Here is a 20567-nt window from a genome sequence, read left to right as displayed (position 1 = left end):
GAGGAGTAACTGCTGAAGCAGCAGTGGAATGCCAACAAGAGAGCTCACAGGAACAAGCTTGACGCAGCTAGAATACCGTTCGCAGCTCTACGTATGCAGACAATGAATAGACAAGAGAGGATGAGAATGTTGGAAGGAATTCAAGACGTGGAATGGTGGGATAGATGTATGCTTCTGAAGAAAGGAGGTCTAGGCACTGGAACGAAGAATCGTCAGGAGAAATCTAATAGACGTCTATAAATCCAAGACTCGGGAACAGAGTATAGATAGTCTGAGGACCGTGTCCGCCGAGGCCAGGGCTGCCCGCCCCTCCTCGACCCAAAATATCAAGATCCATCGCCATCCCACCCACAAAGGGTGGGAAGGGCGCCCCAGCGGCGGGGAACTGAGCAGGCTTCGCCCGGAGGGATGTCTACGTCGAGGCGCCATGGCGGCCAATCGAGGGCACTTGCCTAAGCCACCAGCACATGGCAGCTTTGAGGTTTGGTCGAGGGCGTTAGTATGCAAGGGAGCGTCAGGGCGGGGCCGCCATGGTCCATCACCAGGGGAGGCGTCCATCTCCAGGGGAGGGTGGGGAGGGCGTGTCTCGAAACAACTTCAGAGACATCTTCACCCCGAACGGCCCAAGGTATGTGGATGAGATTAGAATCAGACATCCAGAGGATCCGCATTTCCCCTGTCAGGGCGATGAAGTCTTGCACCAACCTCTAGTTCCGATCGTAGCCACGCCGGATAAGCGTTGCGAATATGCATGTCATCCGCTCGCCAGCACCCAATGGATGGTCCCTTGCCAAGGGAGAACGGCGCAGTCCCTGATGCGAGCGAGGCCATTCGCGTATAGGACACTCAGCCTTGTCGAAACTCTCGAGGCCATCGATTCGATTGACCCTGTAGTCTGCTTTTCATTCTCAACTCAGCTCAGCTCAACTCAACCCTCCATCTCGTCGTTCTCATTGCCAATATTGACCCGCGTCCTCCCTCGTCCAGTCAACTGCTGGAGGGCGACCTTGTTCACCTGGCCCCCTACCTTCTTCTGCATCTTTGCGATCTCCTCCTCGGCGTCGACTGCCTCTGCCTCCGCAAAGTCCAAGACAAGCTTGCGACCAAGTAAGTGGGTGTCCCTCAACGCATTTAGCGCGTTCTCGGCTTCGCGGGGAGTGACAAAGTCGGCAAAGGCAAAACCCCTTGGGGTATAGTCAGCCTTCTTAGGAAGGCGTACCGATCTGAGCTGGCCGTACGTCCCAAACAGGGACCTGATGTCCTTCTTGGTGGCTTGGAAAGGCAAGTTCTTGATGATGATCTTTGTACGCTGTCCTGCGGCCCTCTTGGCCTTGTCTTCTCGCCGTCTCTCTTCAGCTGCGTCATGCCCCTTGTGCGATGCCTTGACGGCAAGCGCGTGATCGTCCAGAACATGGCCGTCCATGACTTTGAGTGCAGCCTGCGCTTGGCCCTTTGTCCGGAACTCGACAAAGCCGAACCCCATGCTAAGCGTCTGGCCTGGCTTCTTGGGATCCATCTTGGTCTTGACCCTGGCCGAGACGAATCCGTCGAGGGACTGAAAAGCTTCGGCAAGCCTGGTGGTCGACGTCGTAAAGTTTAAATTCCGCACAAAAAGCGACGTCGTATCCACGTCGTCCTCCGGCTTATCACCGCGTGACAGCAGGTCGTTCACACTAAGGTTTTGGACCGTCGGAGCCGGACGATCCTTTAGGGACACGGCTTGATCCAGTTGGTCGCCGCCTCTGAAGATGTCACTTGGCGCCTTCTCCAGGAAGAGGACGCTATCTCCAATCCGGCGATACGCAAGCTTCCCAAAAGCGGACTTGGCGTGATTAGGCTGCGTGAACTGCACAATGGCGATTGTTCCGCTAGGAGGCATCAAAACTCTCAGCACGGGCCCAGACTCCTCAAACAGCTTACGGAGCTCGTCGATCGTCGTCCCATATGGGAAGTTCTTGACCAAGATGGCCGTGTCGCCCCGCTTCTTTGACTTGAAGGCCTCGAGGTCCACCCCGTTAGCGGCGAAATAGGCTTTGGTCTCTTGGATGACGCTCGTCTCTGCGATAGCCTGCTTGACGGCCGCATCAGCAGAGGTAGGGTCGAGCATCTCTGATTTTGAAACACCAAGACGGTCTGCGACCGACGCGTTGACGGCGTCCTGGCTCATGTAAAGCGCATTCCAGTTGAAGGTGCTGGCAGATGCCTCTTGTTTCTTCCGAATCATGTTCTGCTTCTTGAGAGGGAGCTTGGAGATGGCAAACTCGTCCAAGCCTGTGTCTCTCTTTGCGCTGGCAGGAATGATGTGGAGGATACGCCCCTGAAACGTCGCCCCATCCATGGCTTGGAATGCTTCAACCGCTCCCGAGGGGTCACTGAACAACACCAGGGCAAACCCCTTGCTGGTACCTGACTTGTTGGCGGGTAGATGGACCTAACGTGCATTGTTAGCCGGTGCCCAGCCATTGAAAGTCCACTCAGAAAAATGCAACAAAATTGACAACAATTCAGATAATCGAAGCATCTACTAAAATATTCGCCCTGGTTCTCATCAAACACCGTAGTGTAAGCTGTCCCTATCAGGGGTTCATCACGTTGTCGGTTATAAAAGACGAAAAACAAATAAACAATCTTGGAACATACCTCTTCAAGTGTGCCAAACCCTTCAAAGGTCTCGCGGAGATCCTCCTCGGTGGCACTATAGGGGAGGTTCCGGACAAAGAGCCGAGACGTTCGGCGGATCGCCTCAAGTGAGTCGTCTTTCGGTGGCTCACCCCCCGATGGCTCGACAGGCTGGTCTTCAGCTGTCATCTCATCCTCATCCGAGGGGTTGGCCTGGGGACTGTTGACGACTTCGCCTCCCTCGGCATGACCAGTCTCTTTGACGACAGGCCCTTGCGTAGGCGTTCGTTCCAGATCATCGGGATCAACAAGGTCCAGCAACCTGTTGGTACGTGAACGCAGCCAGTCGTCATCTTCTGCAACTACTGCCGAATGTTCCAGATATGGTTGTTTGGTCTCTGATGACTCGGCTGTCTCTTCATCTGCAGGAGTTTGCATGTGTACATCGGCGGAGCCGGATGTTTCTTTCAGACGCGGTGCTAGAGATTCCGAGGTTGGGGGCTTCTCCGGTGCCTCTATCCTGCGCTGCTTCTCCCTTCGAGTCGGGATCTGCTCGTACTCGTCGTCACTATCCTCCTCGGGAACGGCAGCGGCTGGTATCGCAGAGGCGCCGTCAGCCTGGTGGGCGTTGGTAGCATCTTCCAACGCGCCCTCTCCGCCGGTCTTCATGACCTGGAGGAACTCGCGCAGCTTGGGATCCGCCGCCTGAGGCTCATCTCGCTTGCGCTTCCTCGAGCTCGCGTCCGAGTCCTTCACGATCGGATGCTCCGTGCCCTTGGTGATGGTGCCTGTGCCTGTGCCTGCCGACGCATGTTTGGAATGCGAAGTGTTCTGGCCTTTGAGTAGGGAGGGGTCTGAGATCTAACATTCCATGAGCAACCATAAGTCAAGACATGAGGATGGAGTCGCTTACAGGTCTAGCTGTCTCAACGGCGATCTTGGACATACGAATGTAAGACTTGTTGAAGTACTTGACTGCCTTGGTCGCATCGTCCGAGGTCTTGTAGCCGACATAGCCAATACGTCGCTGAGGAATCAGCTTGACATCGGTAATCTCGCGACCCTTGGCGGAGAAGTGCTTCCGGAACTCGGCCTCGGAGATGTTGGGTGGCAAACCCTTGATGAAGATCCTTGATGAGGCCATTGCGAGTATGATCTGATGATGTTTTGTTGATGTTGACGTCTCCCAGCAATGGTGAATGGTTCACCCGGGGAGCAGAGGTTGAACGCGTCAAGGCATCTTTTGGACGTGGGCTTTTTATGAAGGGAGAGGAAGAAAAAAAAAAGTTTGCTACCCATTCTTATCGTTGAGGCTGGGGCCTGTTGCTGGTCCGTGCACTCACGAGCTCAACCCCACCATGTGCTTCTGAATTGCTTGGAGAAGGAGACGTTTTTCTTCACCGCTCTCAGCGAGTGATGGAAGAAATTCCAGCGAACGAGTTAGACGCCACTCAACCTGTCAAAAGATGCTGCAAGCAGAAGGATCTCTATTGTTCAATCAGTCGGTACAATGCTATTATATCTTGCAGCCCAATTGTTGCTCAGAGATTCTGGTGCATCGAGTCACGAACCGTAGTTGCGGAGGCATGGATCGCCCCTGAAGGCTGAATGCAGAATGCAAAATGCTGTTCCAAGACCCAGAATCTGCATCCCAAATACCGATGGTGTTTATTTAGGATTTATGGATTTTTGAGCTGTGCCGAGTTGATAAGATTCTACTCATGGCAGGTCTTCATGAACAAGATCCAGTTACCTGCACTCATTAGGAGGTTGCGTTGATAGACCAACATAGAACTCGTCACTCATCATCATACTTCCTACAACTAGTATCTGCAAGATACCACTTTGTCACAGATGAGTTGAAGGAAAGGTATGTGAATCAGGATAAACTCTTCTCACCGCTACATCAAAGCTCAGCGCCTCGGCGTTAGCCGTTTTTTAGACGTAAAGGGGCATTGACACACGACTGTACCAAGCCAATGCCTAGAGACACATTTGTAGTTGGTTTTGAGGTATTCCTGGGCGGTTGAGTGGTATAGGTGCCTTTTCAATGCCATTCTCGCAATATCTCGACATATCTACTGTCTTCAGAAGCTCGCAGAACAACAAAACGGCACATCATGAAATGTCAATCATGAGAGATAAACACAAACATCTCCGCATGGTCTCCGAGCAACTTGAATTAACTTTTCTTAGATGGTGGAGGTTCAAAATCTAGAAAGATTCCGAAAGTCTATTAGGACTGAGAGTGGCTAAATTTGGCAGTGTTGCATTCCGAGGACTCGATTGTCGTCATCTCAACTCCTATTCTCCTCACATCGTTACAATGAATTATGGTAGAACAAACTGAATATTAGCTCTTTAATCCTCATTTCTCGTACTGTTCATCTTGAGGGGTGTCTGGGAAATGAATTCTTGATGCACCTCCTGGGACAAGTTGAGCCATCCATACCACGAGCTTGGAATGACCGGTGAGGGAATGCGGATGCAAGCCATCTTCGTTGGAGAATTCTTCACAAACCTTATGGAGGGGCGGATGACTTTCATCAGGACAGCTTTCTCCATCTTGAGGACTATAAGAGATCCTCTAAGCGCTGACCTCTGCACTCCTTCTCTTCATGATATATCAGTGTCCCGGGCGAAGGAAGTCGCTCTGGCAAGCACTCTCCTTTATCATGGCCTCAACCTCTTCCCTATGCTCTACGAGACTATGGAAAACACCGAGCCGACTCGTTGGATGTATTGGAGAAACCGGAACACGGCCATGGATGACAACCGACTACCGCCTTGCCAATGCCATTTGTTTGAGAGCAGCGATCAACCTACCGGATCCAATCAGGGGCCATAATTGATCAAATATGAAAGCCTGAAAATTTACGACTATTTGGGGGTCCTGGGTGACGGTTCATTTTGCAAGAGCTTGGAGTGTCTGATCGGCTTTCGTGGTTATCCAGCCTCGGCTCGCGTCAGGGTGCACCTCGGTATCTCAGTGAGCTTTTCTACGGTTCCCGGATGGTCCAATAGCTGTTTTGGGAGTACGAGAGAGGGAATTACGCAGTCGAATTATCCCGCCGCAAACCCGAGCCAACCGCGAAATGTTCGACAAAGTCGTGGATTGAGAACATCGACAGTGGAGGACTGGAGGCGGGTAGAGATATTGGACCTATGGCCACGGCCCTGGAGAAATGTAGGTTTATGTACAGCTTTCAATATCTGTTCCGGGTGGTCCGGAGAGTTTGAAGTGTTTGTCAAAGGCACTCAACTCTTTCGCCGCACCCGGGTGGTTGGCATGCTGAAGTGAGTATTCGCTCTACGTAGATTCGAGGTGTAGACGCCATCATCCCGCTCGTTGGTCAACTGGCATCTCTATTCTCTGAAGTAGATGGCCTAGGTGGTCAATGGGTCTCTGCATTAATTTCTCCATGTACCTACACCGCCGGATGCGTTATTCCAGGCCGTTGGGCAAGGTTTGGACCGTTGGAATGCAGAGGTGAGCAACGTTGAAGCCGTTACGACCAGCATTTGGTTCATTCCTTGCGATGAACCTTGTTTGTCTTTTGAGTTTTAACCCCTTTTTGTTTTGCATCATCATCGTGCAGTGAGTTATGACTAGTTGTTACGGTAGAGTGACTACGTAGTTGTACCGAGCTTCGAATTGGTTCGTTTGTCATTTTTCTATAAGATAGCAAGCTAGTTGTAATAAATTAATGCCTAAGACAAGCCCATGCTCGAGTTTCCTCTTCATCATTTATTTAATCCGTTTGTCGAGATCTTGCTGTGGATATGTGCTGTGTATCTCCCTCCTTGTGGAACAACATGAGCTTGTATGTCAAAGCCCCAATGGCAATTACCGGCAAGACACATTGTCTACTTGAGATAGTTCATACGTATTGAGAAATGTGGAAATGTTGTCAATCACATTGTTAAGGCTCAGTCCATAGCAGAGTGTTATTTCAGTTGTGATGTAGGGCAATCAGGTTAGCATGTCAGTTGTAAGTGAGTGGGGTTTAGCTTCTCCTATGTGGAGAGCCCAACGAGGTCGGAAATGATATTGTTTCTCATATGTCTATACTCTTCTCCTCGTCTATTGTTCAATATCTTAACTACCTATGGCTTCTTGTATTTTATGACAGAGTTGGCGTGGTGCGTCACCACCGTGGGCCAACACCTCTCTGTGAGCAGTGAGTGACATCATGGATGGCCCACGAGAACAGGCATGATTACCACACAAGATAATCAAACTCACTTTATGAAATAAAAAACATCTTACAAACTGTACAGAGTAGATAGAATCACCAGCAATAACTGCCAGCGAGTTGCAATCTCAGTTCCATCTTCAGGTCCAGGGTAAGCAATCGAAAAGTGGACCTGTCAACTGGAAGTACCGGTGCGTGCCGCGCCGTACCAGGGCAGGTCCCAGCAGCGCGTGCACGTCCCCGGGCGAGGCTACCTGACCAAGGGAAGGTACGGGCACCTGCCAACCCACATCCAACGTCAACAGCCAAACAAGCAACACGACTGCATCCATCCCAAACACGCGACTCCAGAGAAGCATCCACTTCGCAAGGCTACCTACCTACAGACAAGATATCGCTGCGCCGCATCGTCAACATCACCCACCTATCGATTAATCAAAACACTCACGCCTCTGTTCTGCGCCTTGCGATCATCACATCCCGTACGTGCGCCCGAGCTCCTTGAAAGGGGCGTCGAGTGAGGCGTCCAACTATCGTCGTCCACGCGCGCCAGCCTCACGCACCTCTGACGACTCTGCATGCTAACAAGTCATCTCCTCAGTCGAATCGCATTTGATACCAGCACCGAAAGACCTCTCCGACCTGCACAATGTCCGACATCAAGGCAACCGAGACCCCCGCGCCTCGGGAGAAGCTCGAAGGTGGGCAAATTCTTTCTTGTTTTTCTGACCAGCGCATCATGCTAACAGAAGACCAGCCCAGATCAAGTCCGCCGACATGGTGAGATGACCCGAACACGAACCGTATAAACAAGAAACGATGGCTGACGAGGATTGGAATAAAGACGGAAGACATGCAGCAAGAGTCGATTGAAGTTGGTATGCTAAACACCAACGTCACCTGATAGCACAGGACACAAGGCTGATATGACTGCAGCTCAGGAGGCTATGGCTAAGTTCACCATCGAGAAGGTTGGTCTATCAGGTTCCATGATTGGGTTCGTGCGATCAGAGAGCTGACATTTCTTCGTAGGATATCGCACAGCACATCAAGCGGACAGTTCGTACACCCCCAGAAGCCGTCACAGCCGACCACTCACTCACCCTCTTCAGTTTGACGAGCGCAAGGGCCCTACCTGGCATTGCATCGTCGGCCGGAATTTCGGTAGCTTCGTTACTCACGGTGCGTGGTCAAAACCTTGTCGTGATGCTTTCTTGCCATACCCCTGGGCTCGATCGAGTCATGACATTCCTGGGACCTGACTAACACATACACGCCTCTGCAGAGACCAAGCACTTCATCTACTTTTATCTTGGCCACTGCGCAATTCTACTATTCAAAACGCAATAGGCATGGGAGAAATGGCTCACCGGTGGGGGCCTTTGGAAGAGCTTGTTGTGAGCGAGAGGGACGGTGTGGTGGGACAAGGACAAGAAGAAGAAAGGCAAGGAGGCATCGCGTTTACGGCTTTCCATGCCATGCCATGCCGTCCACCCAACCCTATTTGCCTATGTACGAGATGGATGGCGGTAGAGCTTGCTTGCTCGCGGCTGTACTAGGTTCATGATCAATAATGAGGGGCGCTCGCCCAGTGATTCCACTTTGTCGCTGTTCCTGTCTTTGGTGATGAGATGGGTCCCGAGTATGTTCCTGATGAGAGGCTTCACGCCAGTGAGTGGCTTGAGATCGGGTGTGCTTTTCCGTCGTTCCTGAGACAGGTGGCTATCAGCGTGAGACAAGTTCATCTTCTTGTCATCGTCCCGCGCCGAGAAGAGTCGGACTCGTCTTGGCTCGTCATCTGTAGCCTGCCGTGGAAGCACAAGACGGCTTAAACTAGGATCAACGATTTCTGCCCCATCTGAGCATCACTGACATCGCGGCAGGACGCATCGTTAGCCCGCACGATCGTCGGCCCATGGACGATCCAACGCCAAGTTCACGTGGAGTCGATGAAGCTAACCAAGACGAACTCCTTCAAAGCACTTTAGAAAAAGCTCGCCAGCAATTTTTTGGTGCCAAAGTCAAATGCCTCCCCCGTCTTGCCGTCTCGGTTCTAGCCTCGGGTCCCCTCGTGCAAGTTTAGTAAACACCCTCTTCCCGTCGTTCGTTCAAAAGGGAAACTAGACATTCTTTCGGAAACTGAAAGAGAGAGAGGTGCGGGCAAACACAACGCCAAGTCCGGGCTCCATCAAAACGCCTCTCGCGGGGTGGGAACCCCAGCACATGGGGTGTGGGAGAGTGGACGACGCGGGATTTGGGTGGCTTTTCAGATTTAGGGACTTGACTCTTTTCCTCTCTTTACCCGGCGAGAAACTAGGTTTCGGGCGGGTACTGTAACAGACAGAGTTGTGATACCGAGAATCATCCATATCACTTTTCTTTGTCGTTAAAGGCGCCAATGAGCAATGACCTGAGGAAGAAAAAAGTCTATCACAGAGGGGGGTCTTTGCAACACCCATGACTTGAGGGACCCTCGTGGGATCATCAGGGACTTGTATGGGATGACCTCGGCGGAGGCCAGAAGGAATTGATCAACCGGTCTCTACGTACGTACGACGTGGGGGACATTGAGAGAAAGATCAAGCCTCGGAATATGATCCGGCCGGCCGTTTATCTCTCTCTCGGGGATATTGAGTCGAATTCACGAAGGATGGATGGACTCGTCAACCAACGATACTTACAGGGTTTAACAGAACTCGCAGCCGATAAAAAAGTAAGCATGCAACCCGACTTATGCCGGAAGGGACCTCGAGCGTTCTGGATGCTCATGCAGTCCGACTCCATTGGAACCTCTGTTCTGTCATTGTTCGTTCGGGGATCCAAATGCCCAACACCACCACGACCCAGTGACCACCCCATCACGCAGTCCCCTCGTCCTCCAATAGACCTGACGCTATGTTACTGTAGACATGGGGGAATGGCGTCCCCCCCAAGCAAAAGCGTTCCGTGGCCCACTCACCCGCCCGCCAAGCTGGTCCCGGTTCAGAGAGATCCTGGTCACCTACCTCTTGTCTCTCATCTTTGGAATGGCAAAAAGAGAATCAAGGTGTTAGGTAGGAGCAATTATTCCGTATAGTAAGTCACTCACGGCAAGATATCTGATGTTTCTCAAGAGCAGCTGATACAAAGGTCGAATGGCCTTCTCCTCTAGCTCTCTTCCCTCAGCAGGGACGTGAGACAAACATGTCAAATCTCGTCAAGGTGGCGAATACACGTTCCCCCTCCCCCTCCCCAATGAGGATTTGCGTGCCTGAACTCTAACGAAAAAGCCGTTCGTCAGAAGGGGACGACGACAAAATGCGTGGCACGGGCAATGAGGAGGGGGGTGGGCGGCGTCAACGCTGACGGACTTGTAACCCGCCGTGCCCGATTGGCATTACATTGCAGCGGACCTATCCGGTTTCTGATAGAGCGAGGTGGAAAATGGGCAGTGATGGACTTTTTTGACCAAGCAACTTCTCTGTCGTAGGTGGCAGTTGGACGAGAAGAGAGGATGTAGGCTTACAAGACGCTGACGTCCATGATGACATGCAGACCAACGAAGCTCACAAAGCAGCTACTCTTGATCAGAGCCCCGGATGTAATTCGGCCCTTTGGCAGCGCCTCTCTGTACATCGTGGTTCAAGCTGACCTGCAGGCACAGACAGGGTGACAGGGATAAAGAACTCTGGAAGTTTTCCATCCTTCTCTCTCCCAGTGTATGATTCTTGTTTCAAAAACTGTGTGCAAAACTTCACCTTCGTCCCGCCAAGACTCCCAGGTAATAAATCATGACGCTCGGAAGCCCGTGTTCCTTGCTCCAGATTCGTCTTGCCATGGTTCGTTTCGCGGCGCTTGGTCTCCGACATCCTTGCTTTTCTCTATCCATGTGTGGTCTACGAGATGAGATGGCACTTCTAGCGGTGCGCTCGTGCTGAATCTAAAACCAGTCAAAGAATCAATGTCGAGACACAACGGTGCTACCCTGTTGTCCAGTGCCCGTTTTCTCGCGTCGGGTATTATTGCAGCCGTGACTTCGGGTAATCGACGTTGCTGCAAGTGTGCAGCAATGAGAGAATAGTTGCCACAATGGTTGTACATCTAGGGATGTCTCCTGTGACGCTTCGGCTTCAGAGTAGTCTCGTCCTGTCCTGTCCTCGACACGCACGCATTGCATTCCCGGCAGCCTTACGCCGCAAGATCCTAGTACGTATATGGATCATAGTAGATTCCCCTCAACCCCTAGATGTTCAATCTTATAAGTATTGGGTTTCAGGCAGGAGGATAACTATAGGGGCATTTCAGCAATCGTTTCTCAATAGAAACCCATCTCCTACCAATTTTCAGCTCCTCCTCACGTCCACGAATGGTAACCCCTAATATCAATCTCAAGGATCCACGACTCCCTCCTCTGGCTAGTTTGATGAACCTCAATAGTGTGAATGGGGACAAACTCCAGCACGAAATTGCAGTAATCGATATCCCATAAAAAGGGATATCAACCGACGAAAACAACCCTCGGCGAACTCGAACTCGAGGGAGTTGAGAGATCAATATCCACGGCAAGGATAGATCCCTGGTCATTTCACGGAGTCGAGAGCCGGCGGGTCCTTGGTCCCTGCTGAATCCCAAATGCCACCTGAATCATTCGGCGAAAGATGGATTCGACATTTTACTTCGGTCCATCGCCTCCTGGCTATTATTTGTCTTTCCCCCTTCTTCACCTTGAGGCTTCACGTGCGTCACCAATTGCAATAATTCAAGTTTGATTATTCCCTCCTTCAAGGGTCCGGCATCGACACATCCCACGTCGCAGATGCCACTCCCTCTCCCTGAAAAAAAGTACAAACACGAGCTGTGTGGTAAGGCGGTCCAGCCCAGTAGGCGCTTGCACTTTCGCCCTGTCACTTTCTTTTTTTACCATCTTGGATGTACGAGCGAGACATTCTGCTGGGCCATGTCAAAGTCAGCGCCTCTTCGAGACACACGAAGCGGCCGTGGCGTACGCACGTAAACCGCGGGATGCCAATGCAGACCAACGCCAGCCCAGCCCAGTCCATCTGGACCCGCCCGAGTTGTCTTGCTCGTGTGTCCCACTCACGTCGGCCAAGCCCGTTTTCAACTCATCAAGTCTGATGAGCTGGGGTTCTACATACAGGCAACGATGTAGAACATACAACTCGGATCATAAACAGCCCTGATGAGCTGCAACACGGCACTCTGCGTGGCCAAGACCCGGCGGTCTGTTGAGGAACCTCGGGACCGCAAGGACCCGTCCTCCGGGACTTTGACGGATGCACGCGGTTCGGACGTGGGATGTGAGGTGGGCGTGGGATCAAGGCGGAGGCATGAGTCTGGAGCCGTGGTCAACGTGACCACCATTGAACCCGCCAGGCCTGCCCAGATCTGGTGTCATACACATATGCGTCGCTTCCCCCCGGTTGTCTGTCAATGAGTAGGTCCTCTCGGTTCCAAGAAAGATGGGTATTGGTATCGTAGCGGTGTCTACCGGGTGGTTGATGCGTACCCAGCTACCTACCTGGCTCGGGAACGCCCAGCGGTCTGAGAGATCCAGAGGCGATGGCACCTCGAGCGACGATGTTGTCTCGGGTGGTTTCACCGACAGAGATCCAAACGCTCCATGACCGGTGAAGCGAAGCTTGTCCACCTGACGAGTTTCCTCTCTTCTCAATCGTCGCGGCATTGGGCCTCAGTAGGCGCTACGCGGCAGCCTTGCCTTGATATCCTCCCGTCTGGGAAGTTGTGTGAACCCCAGGCCAACCACAGCAGTGATGTCAGAGAGCAGCAGGTCAACTTGCTGCTTCACCAAGACAGAGCCCTGCATACCGCCGCTGAGAGCTCGAGTGAGGCGGCGAGTACTCCCACGCCCCCGTCCATTGCTGTTTGGGATGGGATGGATGGATGTACCTCCCGCCCCATGTCGAGCCAGGGGTCTTCCGCCGACCAGGGCCCAACTGCCCCGGCGGACTCATCCCTGCCCCCAGGCACCGCTCGCCTGCTGCTGCTGGTTCTATTCGCGGACTGGCGGAGTGCCACGAGCTCTTGGGACGTTTCCTCAAGAGGCCTGGCGCCGTCGCTGCTTTTGCAGGAAAGCAAAAAAATTGTGCAACGTTTTGAGGAGCTTTGACGGTTGAGATGCGTTTAGGCTCAAGAGGACCAAGCGAGACGTTGCGGCTTTCCAACTCTAAATTCTCAACTGTCGTAATACTCGACAATCTCGTATTTGAAGTGAGGAGAGCAATTGGTACTTGGGTGTTGTGACATGTCCGGTAGGGGAAAAACATGCCGCTTTGGCAGCAATACGATGATCCATCAGGCCAAAGCTGAGCCACGCTCTCCCAAGAGCTACGGTTGAGGAAGAGGCTAGCCTGGAAATGCTCACCCAAGCAGATCAGAAGCTTGGTCATCGTGAATCATAAACCTAAGGATTCGTCCACCATCATGACTATCCTATCCCGAGGAGACGTCTCCGGCCTCGGTGGAGTTTTAAGGAAAGCCGGCGTTGCGGGGGCGGGGCATCAAATCGAGCAGAAGGGCATGCATCCATCCATTCGGCATCATGCGGCATCATCGCTCGCCGGAGGATATCGGAGACCAAAGTCGTTTGTTTCCTGCTTGCTCGGTTGAGAGCTCCGAAGCTTTCGTTTCTTGGTGTTTGCCTCCCCCGCATCAGAGAGCGGAATCGCGGGAGCTCCCTCGATGCCTTCCGGCTAGGAGCGGTCCCTGTTGGCCGTTGTATTTGCCGCTCTGGGTCAGGTCAGCCATGTCTTGGAGAGAACGGCTGGAATTCCTTTCTTAAGGACTCTATCATTGACCAAATCATGCTGTGATTGGGCCATCTTTGAGTCCAGTCTTGTACCCAGCCAGCCTCTCGTCAGAGCTTGTTCCACTGCGGCACTGTAGAGAGATAGACCATGTGAATATCTCACTGTCTAATGTCGATTTATATAAACCTCCACTGCTGGGTGAGAGTTTAATATATCGGGAATGCCAATGTCACAGCAGGCAATTTATGTAGGGTTCGGCGACATGAGTTAACCAGGCCCGAGAACTATCCATCACCCGCATTCGACCTGGCTGCACCACAACGATCCAGCCGCTGCACTGTCTGTCTTGGTGTATCGGTCTCGCCTGAAACATGTCGTTCTCCAGCGGCCTGCAGAATCTGGTATTCGTGCTATCCTTCAGCAGTTGAAACCCTGCTCCACCATAGAATGATCGGCAACCATTACTTGGTCCAGCTATTGTCTGCAAGGTCCCGACCGTGCTCGCGCCAGTTGAGTTGGGGTAGCAGTGGATGATTGTCAATGGGGATAGATGACGTGAACTCAGACGCTGAGCCTCAACAAATCGATTCGCCTCTGCCGAACGTGTGGACAGGATCATCGGCATCGCCATACACAAGTGTTAGGTACCAGGAGCATCTTCAATGGATGCCTCATCGGTCTGCGTCACAATGCTGACTGACAACGCAGAAACGGAGCTCAGCCATATGCTGCGCAGTTTGTTATGCCTTGGAAAACGGAACGTCCGATGTGCATCTGCACGCCACATAAACTCACTTGGGCTCGATTTTTTTTATGCAACCCTGGCCGATGGATCTAGCCCTTTGAGCAGCTCGCTGGTAAAAGCAGCCAGGCCTCAGTCAGGGCCCAAGACACAGGACAGGTACCTGGAACATGGCCCTTCTGCGCCCTCTCCAATCAGCTCCGGCCATCGGAAAACCCGCCTCGGAGGTGGTCGCATGCTGAGCCGTTCTGAGCTGACGACAGGTCACGGACGTGCCGCCGAGATGGCTGTCGCTCGAGCGAGACATGCCCTCCAAGGCGCAGAACCCTTGGTCAGCACGGCCTCTGCGACGTGGTACGAAGAAGACGAGAGGGACCTTTGCCAGTGCGTGTGTTCGGAATTGTATTTTTATCCAATGCCTCTCTGTCAAAACGTAGAGACAACAAGACTCAATGGTGGAGTGCGAACTGGGGAGTCATATCATTCGGCCCAGATTCACCGCCGAGGGTCGCCAATCATCGGATCCTCCACGTCCTCGGTCGCCATGTGGCAGCGTCTCCGTACCTCGCATCTCCCACGTAGGAACGTCGAGTGCAGCCAGATGCGCAGAAGAAATCTGGGACTCAGCCTCGCCCTGTTCAACCGGGGGACAGTCCAGCCCAGCCCAGCCCAGCAAGCGGACAGGGATCCATAGACCCTTCTCGACGTTTTACCGCTTCCATAATCAGGCAAGGAGCCGACGGCAGAGGCAACGCGGCCAAAGTCGTAGAGGTTGGAGTTGCTTAACAATCCGCCAGCTCAACTCACCACCGCAACCACAATAACAAAACAAACAGTTAGGCCGGCCTGTAAATAGAGTCGACAGCTCCACTGTCAACAGTCAAAAGGGCAAAGAGGGTCATGGGTCCGTTGCCGGCGGATTGGAAGCGGCGGCCGGGGGTGCTGGGATATGGGGATTCGGGCGCGCTATTGCCGTTGCAGGCATAACAAAGAAGATGAGATTGGGCGTAGCGTCTAGAAGTTCATTTCTCAAAGAGAAAAAAGGGAGACGTTATATGAGGTGGGAAAGGGGAACATTGTCGTGAGCTGAGGCTTCTGTTCCGCCTTGTGCTGTTTCATCCAATCCCTCGAGCTGATACAAAGCCCTTTTTTCATCCATCTCAATGAGGGTTGACCGACTGCCCGGCCAGCCCTTTTCGGAAACGGCCTGAACATGAGCAGTTGAAAGGGCGACCAGCAAGCGACCACGACCGACCCCGGCCGGATGACAGATCCGCCGTAGCCTCCATTCCGAGCCCTGGATGTCTCGCCATGGGCCACCCATGATGGGTCGTTCGCTCGCTAAACTGGTAGCTCAACCTGCCCGCTGGATCCAGCCCCGTCATGTCCCGTCCTGGGCTGACGGCCAATTGGGGTGCGGGAACCGTCACGGTGACAAGGGGAGACGCGACAATCCGGCCATTGCTGTTTCTGAGGTATTTCGCCAGTTCTCGTCGTCGACAGAATCATCACCGGTGACTGCAAGATATAATGGCTCAAGCGGATGACCTTGACCCAGAGAGGTCCGGCGAACGGGACGGGAGGAACCCTTTGGCTTCTTCTGGGATGTGGTACTCGACTAGCCCAACGCCTTGCATGCATCCACCACTTGACCTCCGTCGCTGTGGAGCACCCTCAGGTACTTTGCACGTCTGTATCCAGGTTGAAAGCTGAAGTGTCTGAACAGTAGCTCGCCGTTTCTTGAGGCCGCCACAGGGGGCTTTCAGGCGCCTCTAGGCGCTGGGAGCTGAAGGTCGATACTTTCGCTCTACCCAAACGGGGACCTTGGCCGGTTGACTCTTTCACACGCACCACCACGACGCACGCCACCGCAGCCACGGCCCCATGGACGCTAGCGAGGCTGAGTACTTGCGCTGTACATTGACTCAGTGAAGGATGCTGTAGGTTCGCCTGTAAATTTGTGATCGACAGCGGGCTGAGAGCCTGACGTATTTCCTTGCCAGGGGACTGACAGTGCTACGCTGCCCATTCGACCCAGTAAAGCTGCGAGTAGCACTTTGTACCCCCCTCCCCGGACGAGTCTCCGTAGCGTACCGTGCGGGCGGCTTGGCGCACCCGGGGAGACTGCATCCCTTGACGCTGGTGCTGTTTAATGTCGCTCGCTGGGTTATGCTGGGTTTGTACTGTTCCAGGTTTGGAGTACTGTGCTGTGCTGTGCTGGGCTCTGCTGCGCTGTGTCGTGTTGTGCTAGCCCGGCCTTGGGCGCCTCCTTCCTCCCCGGTCGAGTTCCCTGTTTGGCCGCCCCAATGGCCCTTGTCCACGCCCACGTCCACGTCCACGCCCACTCCCGCCCGTCACTGATGAATGTGGTAGGCACTGGGACTGGGCACTGGGCACTGCACAGCACCACACTGCAGGCAGGCACGGGTCCGGTACGGTACGGTACGGTAGGTACCTCCCCAACTTCCTTCCCTCCCATCTGCGCGCAGTACCTTGGTACACCCTCGTCTCGCTCTTTCGCCGCTGCCGCTCCCGTTCCCCCATCCATCGTCTCCGCTCTCCTCCAAACCTCCATCAACTTTCTCTCTCACTCCTCTCTTGCTCCTCGACGAGAGTTGCAATTACCAGAGGGTGTTGGAGCTTCTTTGCGCTTGCGGAGTGGTCCATTGTTCCCGTCAGTGACAAACTCCCGGCGCTTCTCCTTTGTCCTCCTGAATCGGACAAGGCTGCTCTGCTCTGTTGTATCGGAGAAGGGCCCCAGCCTTTGGTTCCCGTACGCCCAACCAAGTCATCACAACAGCGGCCTCACTCTCGGCTCACCTTGTTGGATGACAATGTGACTACGCTCCTCACCTTACTTTCGAACCCGCCTGCATACATTAACGAAACCTACACACACCGACCGCGCTCTTCTCTCACCTCCGCCTCCAACCTTGACTACTCGCTCCCGCGTTCCCATCTCAACCTTCCGCCTCGACTGATCGACACAACATACATACACATCCGCGTCATTTCTCACCACACGGCCTGCCCAGGCTCGTGATATCCTCCAGCATGAACTCGCTCAAGGTTCCCGAAAGCGGGCTCCAGCTGGAGGGCTCGACTGGCAAGGATGCCACCCTGCCGTCGCAAGCCTTCGCCCTCACCCTGAGCGACTTCGTCATTGAGGACATGATAAAATCATTCCAAAACGGCGAGAGCATTAACCTTTCCCTCGGGTCCAAGCCGGTAAGTACAGCAACACGATGCCTTGTACCAGTCGCTGTCTGTGTTGGGCACGCGTATATGGTGATATGCCCTTGGCATCGTCGCTAATCCTCGACTCTTGTGCTAGACTCTCATCTACGGCTCCAACTCGCACGTCATCGCTCCTCCTCCCGACTCGCACCCATACGACCTCTACCTCACAAGACCATTCGAATCGACACGAACCGCCGAGAAGATCCCGCACCCCGGTTCCCTTTTCCAGAAGCCCAGGGGCGCCACATCGTCGAGCAAGGCTCAGGTCGAGAAGAACATCGACGCCAAGCCCAAGACCACCAAATCCAGCAAGAGCACCGCGTCTTCGGGATTGGAGTCTGACATCGAAACTCTCCAGAATGGCCTCGCGGCTCATGCTGCTTCTCGCGAGAAGTCGGTCTCACTCGGTTCTCAGTTTGGGTTGATCATACTAACGTTTGTTGAAGGGCTCGCATGGTTGACAGCCTGCCGGCGAAGAAAGGCTCCATCAAGGTCAAGAGCAAGCTATTTGCCGGATACAGCTCGACTCCACGGTCCATCCCTCAATCCCCTGGTCAAGCTTCGATAGGCTCTCCTTCTATGACACCATCGGCTTCGCAAAAGGATGACCGAGCCAAGGGAGACCGCGCCATGTTGGTGCACGAGCTTGCCGTGGCAGAGCGCAGCCTCGAATACCTAGCCGGGAAATGGACAGGCAAGCAAGAAGACTGTGAACCGACCCTCCGAAAGGTTGCCGATTTGCTTAACGATACCAAGAAGTGGGCGTTGAAGAAACTAAAATGGAGGGAACTCGATGTCTGGAATTACGATTATGATACCCAAGAGATACGACAGAAGGCGATTGAGAACGCAGTCCGACAGTACGACAAGCAGAGAGTCACTGTCTCTGAACCAGAGTGGGACAGGCTTCTGCCTAAGGAGGAGCGAGGAACGGGCAAGTCTCTGAGCCGAGTGCAGGCTAATTTGGGCAACACGGCAAACACACCGGCCATCACCATCGAAATGGCGGATGGCGGCTCTACACCGCGAGGCAGTGCCGAGTCTCTAGATGGAAGCCGACCGACGGCTAGAGGAGAGGCCATGTCGAGATCCACATCGAATCCTCTCCCTGCCAAGCCCAAGAAGCCAAGTGCACAGGAGGCTCAGGTCAAGCGCCTATTGGGCAAGTCCAAGTCCAAGGCCTCAGCCTCGGCTTCAGCTTCATCCTCCAAGGCCCCGTCTACCAAGGCATCGCCTACCAAGCCCCGAACAGCAGCGACCAAGCCCAACGGAGGCCGTGTCCTCTCCCAGGCAATCATCTCGAACTCGGACAGCTCTGGGGATGAGATTGCACCTGTCGTCAAGGCCAAGCCGTTGCCCAAGCCTGTGTCCAAGCCTGCAGTCAAGACAAAGGATACAGTGGTGGCCAAGCCTCGGCCTTTGGTCAGAGAACCGATGAAGCAGCCTACAGTGACGAAGCGAGCCCGCGAGGATGACGATTCGAGCTCGAGCTCGGGGACGCCACTTTCGAAGCGAATCAAGCCCAAGCAGCCGCTGGCTGGTCCTCGACTCAAGCACCGTCCATCTGATGCTAGCCAGAACTCTCGCGGAACGGCGACATCGGCGTCGATGAAGAGCAAGAACACGTCTCCGACCAAGTCGTCCCCTCTGGCGTCGTCACCGCCCACGAATGCTTCAGACCTTGAGAACGAGGCACCACCCGCACCTGTGGTGACGAAGAAGCGCAAGGCAGAGGGCTTGAGCAAGGCCCCGGCGGCGAAGCGATCAGCAGCCTCTCGGTTCTCGGACAAGCTTGTGCAGAAGGCACAAGCATTCAAGGTGTACTATGAAAAGTACGAGGCTCTGCACCATGAGATTTCGGCGTTGGACAACCCACCAAGCACGAAGCTGGGCCACCTGATGGAGATGAGGGACCGGCTCCAGATTATGAAGAATGAAATTTACAGCGAATGCCGGCCGGAACGGAGCTGAATGGAATGGCGGCGACGGCGGCGGTAATGCGACAGGGAAGCCTTTGGAGGAGGCTTTGATTTACAAGGCGCACAAGGCATGATGACCAATTGCTTTTACATTTTGCGATTTGCACCAGGGAAAACCGGAACTGCATGGACAAGAGGCTCTAGGAAGGGTACAGAGCACTTTTGATTTGCGTTGACTTTATTTTGATACCACCTGATGAGCCACACGGCTAGACTAGGCAAAGGCCGAGAATACAGAAACTGTTGAAATTGAGTGTCGTCGTCTATTGTGAGTCTGTGACTGGCCGTTAACTGAGACTATGACAGGCGTCGCATGGGCGATGTGATGAGCGGTACTACTATGACGTGAGTCGCATGTGATTGAGGTGCGTGATTTCCCTGGCATTTACCAAGTTGGGCGGCCGACGGTCGATCCAGTTTTTTTCTGAGCGGGCCAAGCGCGGGATGAGGATGGGGATGGATGGGCTGATCCGGGACGGGCCCCCAACCCCAAAGCTCAAAGAAGATTAGCGAGTTGCGGATCTAGGGTAGCTTTCTTGGTGGGAGGATGCAAGCTGCTCATGGGGATCAAAGATCTGCATGTTTGCATGAAATGGTCTGTTTAAGTGTTGAAACGTCTTTGTGAGTGTTCTTAATCGCTATGAATGATCTAGTGGTATATTGAAAGACCTTTACTGCAGCTTATAGATGTTGTGAGAAGGGAAATGTGATGGCTCTAACATCACTCAATAGTCTTTGTGTGTTTGAATGCTTGCATTGGTGAAAGAGCAAGAAGCAACTAGTACCCCGATATGAATTTATTGTAGTTAAATATCCTAGAGAACTCGCGAACATGGAAATCTTCATCAACATAACAACTAAGACGAACTCCCACTGCTGGCACTACATAACTCAACTCACCCATTGGATCTCTCGACTTTTGCATCACTTACAGCTGTTATCGATAGAGTTGTTAGCTATGCCGTACAATCATCAACATTGGACAAGCATAATTCCGAAGAACGACGAAAATATGGACGACAAC

General features: G+C 53.4%; 3 protein-coding genes across 3 annotated transcripts; 2 read left to right on the top strand and 1 right to left on the bottom strand.

The window, feature by feature from the left end:
- Window positions 1-928: 928 nt before the first annotated feature.
- NECHADRAFT_30669 (uncharacterized protein) lies at window positions 929-3763 on the bottom strand (the record flags this gene model as incomplete). The annotated part of the gene is made up of 4 exons (XM_003053729.1): window positions 929-2431; window positions 2641-3035; window positions 3093-3480; window positions 3533-3763. The coding sequence occupies 4 exons, from the start codon at window positions 3761-3763 to the stop codon at window positions 929-931; spliced, it is 2517 nt and encodes an 838-aa protein (XP_003053775.1).
- Window positions 3764-7464: 3701 nt separating this feature from the next.
- NECHADRAFT_75250 (uncharacterized protein) lies at window positions 7465-8216 on the top strand (the record flags this gene model as incomplete). The annotated part of the gene is made up of 4 exons (XM_003054438.1): window positions 7465-7595; window positions 7723-7786; window positions 7848-7997; window positions 8166-8216. 4 exons carry the CDS (start codon window positions 7465-7467, stop codon window positions 8214-8216), a joined length of 396 nt encoding a protein of 131 aa, XP_003054484.1.
- A 9162-nt stretch (window positions 8217-17378) lies between these two features.
- On the top strand, window positions 17379-19535 carry NECHADRAFT_31795 (uncharacterized protein; the record flags this gene model as incomplete). The annotated part of the gene is made up of 3 exons (XM_003054437.1): window positions 17379-17552; window positions 17659-17957; window positions 18011-19535. 3 exons carry the CDS (start codon window positions 17379-17381, stop codon window positions 19533-19535), a joined length of 1998 nt encoding a protein of 665 aa, XP_003054483.1.
- Window positions 19536-20567: the final 1032 nt, after the last annotated feature.

The sequence above is a fragment of the Fusarium vanettenii genome (genome assembly GCF_000151355.1).
Source record: "Fusarium vanettenii 77-13-4 chromosome 1 genomic scaffold NECHAsca_1_chr1_3_0, whole genome shotgun sequence".
In the NCBI taxonomy this organism is placed as follows: Eukaryota; Fungi; Ascomycota; class Sordariomycetes; order Hypocreales; family Nectriaceae; genus Fusarium; species Fusarium vanettenii.
This window is presented reverse-complemented; position numbering and strand designations above follow the sequence as displayed.